At 29.1% G+C, this 11,216-nt stretch overlaps 1 protein-coding gene across 1 annotated transcript in view; it reads left to right on the forward strand.

The window, feature by feature from the left end:
- LOC106474398 (ribosome biogenesis protein BRX1 homolog) overlaps positions 1–9,668 on the forward strand; it is a 16,091-nt gene extending 6,423 nt beyond the window's left edge. The window contains exons 3-11 of the mRNA XM_022379649.1: positions 3,635–3,746; positions 4,169–4,212; positions 5,046–5,116; positions 5,240–5,289; positions 6,233–6,306; positions 6,960–7,010; positions 7,539–7,674; positions 9,082–9,176; positions 9,365–9,668. Coding sequence (XP_022235357.1) covers positions 3,635–3,746; positions 4,169–4,212; positions 5,046–5,116; positions 5,240–5,289; positions 6,233–6,306; positions 6,960–7,010; positions 7,539–7,674; positions 9,082–9,176; positions 9,365–9,556 — 825 coding nt within the window. The 3' untranslated portion in view covers positions 9,557–9,668. The remainder of the gene's footprint in view (positions 1–3,634; positions 3,747–4,168; positions 4,213–5,045; positions 5,117–5,239; positions 5,290–6,232; positions 6,307–6,959; positions 7,011–7,538; positions 7,675–9,081; positions 9,177–9,364) is intronic.
- The last annotated feature ends 1,548 nt before the right edge of the window (positions 9,669–11,216 follow it).

Genomic DNA, 11,216 nt, shown 5'->3' on the forward strand with positions numbered 1-11,216 from the left:
AAAAACTTTGATAAGTTTTTAATATTCTGTTGTACAAAATGGTTAGTAAAGTATATTTACATTCCCCCTTTTGTTGTTACTTCTTGTTTCATACAGCAATTGTAGCAACTTTATCACTGCCACAGGAAGACTGTTTGTCATCGAGTGAATAATGCGCATGCACGGTTTTTCTGGGGGATACATTCTTAGTATGCATGCTTATGCAGCAAGTTCTCGGTCAGAAAGCGTAATGGTCGTACATACAAACAAGCAGAATAATATAATCCATATGAGTAAAAACATCTGTAAAGCTTTTTGTGTTGTCAGTGAACAAAATATTGCCTTTGAAAAAAAATAAATATCCAAAACTCTAGGGCTATTCAGTTTCTTGATAAATTTTTCTTTTATGCATATCATTGAGATTATTTAGTGTCAGATAACATAATAGTAGAAGACATGTGTAATTTTTTACCTCAGATGAATGTAGGCACTTGACATCCAATATGATAAACTACCTCATGATTGTCATCCTACTAGTACAGTGCATTTAGAAATTTCTTAGTTCTGTAATTCATTGTGATTTTGATAAGTTTTAGCATAGTTATTTTAGAAGAGATGACAAATGAACAAAAACAGAAGTGTAGTATGATGCAGTTTATTATGACTTACAGTATGACAAGTAGTTTTTTACACTGATCTAAAAGTTTAATATTCATGTGGCAATGTGCCATGTCATTTAGTTCATTAATGGAAAAATTTGAATTTATTGTTCCCATTTGATTAATTATTGATCAAACATTGAAAGTATGAGTAAGATTAAGGAATTTTAGTTTTGAATGCTAAATATGCATGTAAATGTAAGGATATGAAAAATGTTGTAGTAACAGAAGGACATTCAATCCCTTGTCCAAACAATTTAAATAACACTACTGTTAAGAAATTCTATTTTGATTTAAATTAAGATTTAAACTTAATCCTAGCTCTTTACATTCGTAACTATCAGTTTTTAAAATAGTTCAAACTAATATTACAAATTACATCAAACAAACAATTACACAAGCTGTAAACCTTAACTGAATTTTTATTGTCTAAGAACAGATTGCATGCAAGTTTCCAGATTTAAACGTATTACCTTCAGTAATCAAGCTCTTTCATTTTACCACAGAAATATATAACCCATAAGAAAACTATCCATCCCTTTAAAGATTTGAAACATCTGAATCAAGTCCAAAACTCAGTCCTCTACAAGTTTACAGTGTAAATGATTTGAATCAAGATTCATTCTAATTGACTAAATTTGCATTCAATTTGACATTATCGGTATCCTTCCTGTAATATGAAAACAAAACTCTATACAGTTCTTCAAATAAGGCCTCACTTACAAGCCCTTATAGAACCATGAATCCTATTTACTCCTTTCACTCATCTTTGGTGTTTTATCAGCAATAAAACTAAAATCTCTTTTGACCACAACACTAGTATACATCTCTCATAAGAAGTTTTATCATAATTTTCGTACACCAAATCATAACCATACTTCTCAGTATTAAAAAACTCATCTTTCATACATTAGTCTTTTGTATGAAATTTTCAGTCTTCTTTCATAAAACAACATTCTCATCATAAGCAGCTCTATTCACCATTTTAGCATTATCAGCAATTTCAAAAATACCGTAGCTGAAAAAGTCACTCAAATCTTTGACATAGTTAACAAACAACAAAGGACCTGAAACATATCCCAAAAATATTGACATTATTTTTCTGCTATTAAGAACCTTGTAAACTGAAAAGCACTTTCATGTAAAAATAGTTTAGAAAAAGCTGATGGGTTCATATAGGTCCCATCGGCACGTTTAAGTTTATTACTGGTTTCAGTGTCAGATATTAGAGCTGGGGGATTAGTGGAATTTGTTTATCTGTTAATCTTTAAGCTTATTAATCAGCTACATTCAACTAATTGATTATACTCACGAGACTTGGATAGTTGGAATAAATGAAAATAGTAATAATTAGAAATGCTAATTTTGATTAGTTGATTATTTTTGTGAGTTGTGACACTAATCAGTTAAACTGAACAACCTTGAATTAATTGAAAGTAACGAGAAATCATAATGGCAGTATTTCGATTACTTGGATGATTGGAATAATAGGAAACACTAATTTCTTTAAGTTAATTATTTTCAATGCTCATAGATAATAAATTGAGTTAATCAACCAGCCTTAATGCTATATAATTGAAATGGCTAGTATTTCAAATGATTTTTTATCATTAAAAGTTGTAGTTATTTCAACTTCTTGCTTCATTGATGTGACTGTTTAAAATCTGATTTATTATATTTAGTTTAAATGTATAACCATGGGGTGTAATGTTACATAAAATTAGTCAAGTTATTAAACATACTTGTTACTCCAAGCCTTGAAATTAATTGTAAAGCAGAAAATTATTTAGTTCTCTCAAATGGTAACACATTAATAGGTAGAATGTTGCATGTATAATTTTTATTTCTATTAGTGAGAGTCATAACCTAATAAATTTTATTCATATGTTTCCCATACTTAGAGTAACTTATTCATAGTGATATGCAGCTTGTGAATGAACATGTTTCTGAATTTTAAAACATATAAAAAGTACTTATAAAAAAACAACTGTTACAAATAACACTACCAGTACATGTAGATTTGTATTTGTACTAATGTAGATAAATAGAAAGGTTAAGCCTAACTTTTGATAACTAACGTAAATGTTTAACAATGTCATATTAGGTTATCTAAATTAATAGAAAATAACAGTTAAAAATACAAATTATCAAATATAAAATGAAAAAAGCACTTTCGTAGATGGAAAGCTCTCCTGCTAGTCAAAATGCAATAGTTTTAAACTTGAAATTAAGAGAAAGGTAAGGCATTGTATAGCCTTACTGATTGATAAAAAGGTAGGGTTTGATATTTTTGTTAGTAATAACTTCTGATATGATAATTATATCAAACTGGTGTATTTACGTGTTTTACAATCACCAAAAAAGAAACCTATCATTCTATAGGTATTTGAAGAACTTGTAGCAATCTGCCACGATTTAATTCTTCATATTGTTATCTGACACTGGGCAGCTGTACATAATTTAATAATTAGAGTTGTTTAAACATTTGTTTAACAAAAGTTAAAGCTTGGAATGGTCTATTCTTTCATTGGGGTGTGTGTCTATGAGCCAGACTAGTATGATATTTCATTGGTGGTAGTGTCCAGGGTCACTGATGAGGAGTGGAATTCTCCAAAACTAGTCTAGCCCATAGACACACACCCCAATGAAAGAATAGAGCATTCCAAGCTTTAACTTGTTGTTAATTTTTTTTAAATACCTCTAATTATTCAATTGTGATAATTATATTTCTCACTACTTAGTACTTTGGTCATCCACTATGTGTGTGTGTGTGTGTGTGTGCTCTTAGCAATACTTCATTGTTTGTGGGGCAGTTGTCAGTTTTATTCGATTGTCTTCTGCCTTGCTGGTATGGAAATGTTTGTCTTAGAAGTTGAATTTCTGTGAACAAAAGAAAAATCTTTAACTTACAACTGAAAACAACTAATATTTCCATCATGCTTCATATATACGAGTTTGTTTTAATGGCATGAACTTCCTTTGTTTTTATGTTGAAGGTAAGGTGGACCAATAAGCAAAGAGTACTGATATTCGCATCTAGAGGTATTACTTATCGTGACCGTCATCTAATGCAAAATTTGCAGTCCTTGCTTCCTCATTCAAGGAAAGGTAATATACTGATTTTATTTTGACAAATTTTCTAATTTGAGCCTTTTACAACTGGCAAAATATTTGCTAGCCACTGTATGATTTTATCCAAAAATAAATTCAAATTTCCAAACAAAAACTAAAAAAAAGTGTAAAATGTTTGTAAGTGAAATTACAGGTGCAGTATTAAATTTTCTTTGGATTTTCCAAACTAGTCTATTTAATGGAATTTTTAAACTTTAAAAAAAATATTATTTACTCATTATAGCTATACAAGGTAATTGTAGAATTTTTTTTTGTCATCTTGAATGTTAATGAACACTGCTGTTTTTAAAAATTATGTTAAGTTTATTGCATGTATGACTTGATAGCTAAAGATCTTTGTATATGGTCGTTTGTAATAATAAATATTTTATGATTATGAAAAAATTGACATTTTTCAGAGTCAAAAATGGAGAAAAAAGACTCGTTGTTTGTTATAAATGAGGTAAGTTTTAACAACTTGTTATCATATATAATAATATAAGTATCAAATATCCATGGATATATAGTTTTATTGCATCTTGTACTTATTATAAAGGTAACAGATTTTTATTCCTATTTATAATTGACTAAATATGTGTGAAATGTTTAAAAGTGGAAATAGGAGCTTAATAAGATTTGTATTGTATGGTGTATTTGTCATCTGACATTTATTTTAAATCATTGTGACAAGTTTTTCAATAGTCTGAGATCCTGTGCCTCAACTATGAGAGATTGACTTCATAGTTCAAAATGTAAAAGTGAAATTTAAGTTTTACTTCATGTGGCACATACTTTGTTGATTCTGATCTAGTCTGAAACTATTTTTATTTAAAAATAATTTAATATGAAATTATAATTTCATTAAATAAAATGAGATTAAGTAGACCTTGTAAAGACATAAGTTGGTACAAAGATAAAATGAAGCCTACTTTATCTAGAGGAGTGAAATAAAATTGTATTATTTGGGGATCCCAAGCTAATATAAAAAGTCACAAATATTCTGAAGAAAGTTTAGGATTTAATTTGTTCAATCATGTGGAAATCACATGTGGTTTATGAAACTAACTTATTTAATCCTAAACTAATTGCTGGTTATGGCTTGACATGTATCTGCCACATTTTACAATAACCATAGTCTCTGCATGTTGTTGTGTATGAAAACCATAATTATATGTAGCAAATTGCAAGTTTTAGAACTTTGGAAACAACTGTCATTTCTCTTTTTTAAAAACTGTTTAATTTTAATAATCTTATCATGTTAAATGCATCTAATATTGTATGTTTTGTTAATTTCAGATATGTGAAATGAAAAATTGTAATAAATCTATATATTTTGAAAACAAGAAAAAAGAAGACCTCTACATGTGGTAAGAAATTGCTTTAAAACTGAAAATGCAATTTTAGTTAAAAGAAATTTTACTTATCAGAATTTTCAAGTTTGATTATTTTTTAAAATGTAGTTTTCATAAATGATACCTTCTTCTCTTCAGGGTATCTAATGTACCAAGAGGACCATCTGCTAAGTTTCTTGTTCAGAATGGTAAGATATTTTTTAACTTTTTAAACGATTTTTTAAAAATAATTGAGATATATTCTTGTTTATTTTAATGTAATATTCCTCTACATATAAGCATAACTAATAGAACTTTATAGTATTGTTTACCAACAATTAACATCATTTTATATAGCAACAAGATTATGTTGCTGAATTACTTTGCAACATCATTTTAGTTACTAACGTGAACCATTATTTTAAATACCAACAGCATGAGTTCAGTATAATAAGGTAAGATATTAAAAAAAAAGGAAAAGATTGTACATTTTACCAAGATAGCAGTAAAAGAAGCAAAAAATGTTTCAGACAAGACTTCAACATTCTTGATGAAAATAATTTTGAAATTTAGTTTTTTTCTTCAAAATGTTTACATCAGTTTGTTTTTTTCTAAAGTTTAAAACAATTATATGTCAGTTTATATTCAATTATACAAATTCTTTTGTGATCAAACTAGCATTCTTTGAATTAAAAAATTTTTAAACCTAAGAACACAGAAATGTAATATATTGCTAGTATTAACTTAAGTAACTGGAACAGTTTTGTATAGTAACTCCCCAAACCATTTTTTTTACTCATTTTTGTTCAAGATGCATTAATTAATTATTTTAGAAAAATGCTCTTTATAACAAAGTTTCATTTTTCTTAGCCTTCACCAAATGAAACTTGAGCTTTTCTTTAGTGCTTATTTTATAAAAACTATAATGGTAAGATAAAATTTTATGGTTGACCAAAATATTTAGTTATATAAAGAGAAGTGAAAAAATTAATTTTATTTGTCTAATTACTAATTTCAATCATAGTTTGTATGTTTCATATTAATTATAAGCATTTTTTCAAATTAGTATGATTTTTAGATAAATTACTCTGATAGAACTATATATATATTCTGTTTTTAAAGTTTCAGGTTGATGTCATATTTTTCTTTCAGTGCATACAATGGAGGAACTGAAATTAACAGGGAACTGTCTGAAAGGCTCAAGGCCTTTGCTTTCATTTGATAAGGTAGGATTACTGTTTTCCAAAAAGTAAACTACCCATAATATTGGAACTGTAGACAATTTATCTGTTATTGAATATTTTTTTGTGTGCAGTCCAAGTTATGGCAGATGCAAAGTGTGTTTTATGTAAACTGACAGACAGTGGGATAAATCATACAAGTTTTGGCTGAAAATATCTGAAATGTACTCTTCATTCATCCGTATGTGAAGCTCTGAATTTACATTATAAAGTCATGAATAAAAGTTAGTTTTAAATATTTATATAAAAAGAAATATTTTTTTGCTTATTTTTAACATTTTTACTTTTAGTTGCAAGTATGGATAAGTTGGTATTAATTTTTTTAATAATTGTCAATGGATTTACATCCACTTTGAACAGTGTTCATCAAATCAGTTTGTTGTAAGACACTCTCTCAAGGAAACAATCAAAACATCATCCAGTATTAGGTTACAGCATGAAAATTGTTACATTTTTTAAATATTTAAGCTTCCTTGATCAGAAGCTTGTGATTTGTGGTGTACTCTATACATAGTTGGGAATATAAACACAAAAATGGTTTCAGAACAGTAATAGAATAGTTATTTTCTTATTTTCAAGATCTGTTTAATCAAGGACAGGGAACTATTTTAATAGTTATTAACATTTCGTGTTTTCAGAATTTTGACAAGGTTCCTCATTTTTCACTTTTAAAAGAGCTACTAGTACAGGTAAGTTGTTTCACTATTTTCAGTAACTTGCCTAAATTGTATTGTGATAATGACTTGTAGGAGTGTCCTTACTTTGTTTTGTTATATCTAAAAATCTTTTAGGAGGGTGGGGGGTAGCTTGCCAAAGTCATATTGTTTTACTACAATTAATGAAAGATTATCAGATTTTTACATGTGTAGAATTTGTTTTGTTCATTATTGTCTCATTTTTGTGCATAATTTTTGAGCACTTTACCAAAATACTACATTTACTCATGTGATTTATTTGTTCTTGAAATATTTTATGTAAGTTAAATGAATGATTTTTTTAAAAATAACTTTACTCATATTGTTGAACAACATAAAAGTGTGTAGTTTGTCAAACAAGTTAGCCATTTTGTTTTATTTGAAGAAATGAATAGTTGTATGTCAATAAAAACTTATCTTGAATATTCTAATTTTTTAAGTACATTCCATGTATGTTATTTTGAGGTTTTTTGTTGTCCTTTGTGATGACAAGCTACAGTTCTTTATATTTACGATTCTTAGGTCTTTGGTACACCATACCATCATCCTAAAAGTCAGCCTTTCACAGATCATGTCTTTACTTTCTCCATCCTTGATAACAGAATCTGGTTCAGAAATTATCAGATAATGGAAGAAGATGGCTCCCTCGTGGAGATTGGTAAGATCTATGTATTATAATGTTCAGTAGTGTATGTATTTTCTTCTTTTCTTTTGGCTAGCTAGTTTGTTTATTATTCTGTGTAAAACATGTTGCTATAGATGGATTTGTATTGAAAGAGCTTTCTCTTATTACTAGTTAGATCCTAACAGCCTTGTCTTGGGTAAAAACTGTTGTTAAGGATTTATTTTGGTAATGTAATTTCTTGTTTTTTTATGTCCTAACAGTTACAATGTTGCACAGTCATTTTATACTGCTAAAAACGTATAAAATATATATTTTTTTAATTCTTAAGCACTTGCAAATGGTTGCTAGTTATTTTTTTCCCCACTAGCAAAAACTTTATTCAACTGCAAAATTAACTTTAATTTGTATATATGCTATTTATATGTATAAATCTTCTGTTGTGTTTTCATTTCAAATATTTTTTGATGATAGTAAAACTCATTGTTAATTACATTGAACAATGTTTTTAATTGAACTATTTCACAAAAGTTAAAAAGATATTTGATTTGTGAAGAAGCTAGTGTATATAGGCCATGAATGCTTGGATTGACACAGTTTACAGTACCCTGCTTCTGACAGCCACCCTATACTAAAAAGGGTATTTCGTTATTAAAAGTTATTGTTTAAATGCCAAAAGCTGGCAAAGCATTAAAACTCAACAGACCTATTATTTGTGTTAATCGTGAACAAATTTAGAGAAATTTGAAGGAAAAAAAACCTCTGCATCTTATGTGATTTCTATTTTATTATTACCTCCAATGGTCAACCAATTGGGCACAATATTTTTAACCACATTGCCAGTAAAGGAATACTGCAGAAGCTGGATGGTGTGAGTCTAGCTCATGTTGTAATTATCCACACACATGATTATGTCATGTAATGTTTACTGCATTGCATTGTGGGTTTGATGATGAAGTAGATGGATGGACCAATAGCAGATAGCATTGTGAGATTGTTTAATTTGTGTACAATTTTTAGAATATTTGTTTAAGTTGAAAATCACTGGTATTTGTTTTAAATGACATAAAGGAATGTTCATACATCATATTTATTAAACAATAATACTTAATAATGTTTTTTTTTGTAATTTACTGAAAATATTTTTTTAAAACTATAATGAAATTTATTCTGAAATTAAATCATGCCTATGGATGTATGTATGCCTATTGAAAAATGTACCATTTGTAAATCTTTAATCTTTTACATTAAGACAAGTGGATTATGATTTAGTAGCTTCCTAACTCTTCTAAAATATATCAAACTGATCATTGAAGGTTTGAAGATATTGTTATAATAAAAGTGAAAACTTGTTTACTTTTGACATTTTATACAGATTTAATGAAGTACCAAATAATTGTTTTTTTTATATTTTGATGCCCTGGGATTTCTCATGTTTATTAGGACCCAGGTTTGTCTTGAATCCAATTAAGATTTTTGAGGGAAGTTTTGGTGGACCAGTCTTGTACAGTAATCCCAAGTACATTTCTCCAAATGTTGTAAGTAGATAATTTTACTTGAAGTACTTTCCAAGGTAGTAAAAGTATAAATGCTAAGTTTATATTAGACTTGCAAAATGATTTGCACTTAGAATATTATGATAGGATTTTTGATTAGTATTTCAAAAAGAATGTGTATTATAACAACAAAATTAACTTTGCTGAAAACGCTATAATGCAATTTCTAGCATCGGGCAATGTTGAAGAAAATGTCTTCAGGCCGTTATAAGGATCGAGCAGAACATAAAGAGTTTACTAGAAACAGGAAGCCTGAAAAGTCATACAACCTAGACCCTCTAGATGAAATATTCACAACAATACCACCTGAAGAAGCCAAGGGAATTGCCAAGAAGACGTTTTTTAGAAGAAAGAAATCATGAATATATATATATATGGTTTTTCATAGTCAAAAATCAACTGATGTTTTGGAATGGGAGAACCATTGTACATCACATTATTGAGGGCTTATTAAAATATGTTTTTTAAATTGTATTCTTAAGTGTGCTCAAAAACCATATTTTAATTTTTTTTCCCCCTTCATGGATGTATAATAGTATATTTTTATAATAGCCAGAGTTTTAAGAAGTCTGAAGAATGTTTTTATTTTGTAGATTTTCTAACATGTTGGACCATCGATTGGAAAGTCCAATGTATCATGATGTGCTACTGAACACACATCACAGTGATAGCTGTGGGGGACATTTTAACCTTGAAGATCAATCCTACTGTTTAGTTATGATTAGGTAGCGGGTGCTGTTGAACGGCTACTCTCATTCTGGTCAGTAGTTCTAAATTAGAAATGACTGAAGTTCAGGATTTCTGATCTGGCCATTTAGCCCATGTATTATATGAGCTGCCATTCAGGTTGAAAATACCAAGTAATAGAACATGAAATTACATTATTTATGTAGAGACTAAAAAGTTGTTTACCCACTTACATCTAGTGTTTATAACATAAACAATTAGGTGTTGAAGCTTATACAGTGAAAAATGGGGTGAATGAAAATGTAGTCGTAAACTTTTGTTATAACTATTGTATATAATGAGACACTCTTGAGTGATTTACTGAACTTACCCCTCTAGTTTCTAATTTCTGGAGAACTGACAAAGAAAACAATACACTAGTTGAGCATGGTGGTTTTGATAAGCCTAAAATATGTAGAATTTTTCATTTTTTATCAGAAAGCAGTGCCATTGGCACTTGTTTTTTATTTTCATTCTATAAAGTATTTTTCAGTCTGTTTATCTTGTAAAACACTGGATTTCAAGACTTAAATATTTGTTTACATTAAAACCTGAAAATTGTACTTTGTACTGTTTTGAAGTTAAAAAATGGATAACTTTTGATAAACAAGTCGGACCAAAATAACCTAGAAGAGCAACAAGAAGTGAAAATTTATAAATCTTGTCAAAACGTCTAGTTTAACAAATAGAACAATGATCATTTAAGATTTAGACGTTTGCAACTGTAGTTCTTGATTGATATTTCTGGGATCAAAATGCAGACAGGAGGAGGAGGTACAATCTCACTACACTGAATGAAGTAGCCATGATATTCAGGAATATGGATGGTGAGCCACCCGTCAAGAGGGAATGCCGTGTATACCCTCACAATCCTAATGCTCGGGAGTTGAAGGTTTTCTCTATGACACTTTTCGAGAAGCGGCTGATCAAAGGAACTTATTCAGTAATGATGAGGAATGGAAGAGATGCATGGATGAAGCATCAACCATATAAATGCCATCTCAAATGAGACCGATATTTGCACTGATATGTTTGTTCAATAAACTGAAAGATCCTGTTCTTCTCTACCAACAGTTTGAAGAGAACTTAATCAAAGATTACATTAAAAACTGTACCCGTGAAATTGCAGTCAAGAAAGCAAGGATCTGAGAAAATGTATTTATACAATATGTTGATCGGATATCTCAAAGGAAGAGGCCAGACTGTCCACCTCTTTGCTACTATGGGAATTGCAGTTGATTTGCTGAAGGGAGGAAGGACAGTTCACAGTGGACTCAAACTTCCAGTGCCCATCCT

Source organism: Limulus polyphemus, unplaced genomic scaffold (assembly GCF_000517525.1).
Source record: "Limulus polyphemus unplaced genomic scaffold, Limulus_polyphemus-2.1.2 Scaffold138, whole genome shotgun sequence".
Lineage (NCBI taxonomy): Eukaryota > Metazoa > Arthropoda > Merostomata > Xiphosura > Limulidae > Limulus > Limulus polyphemus.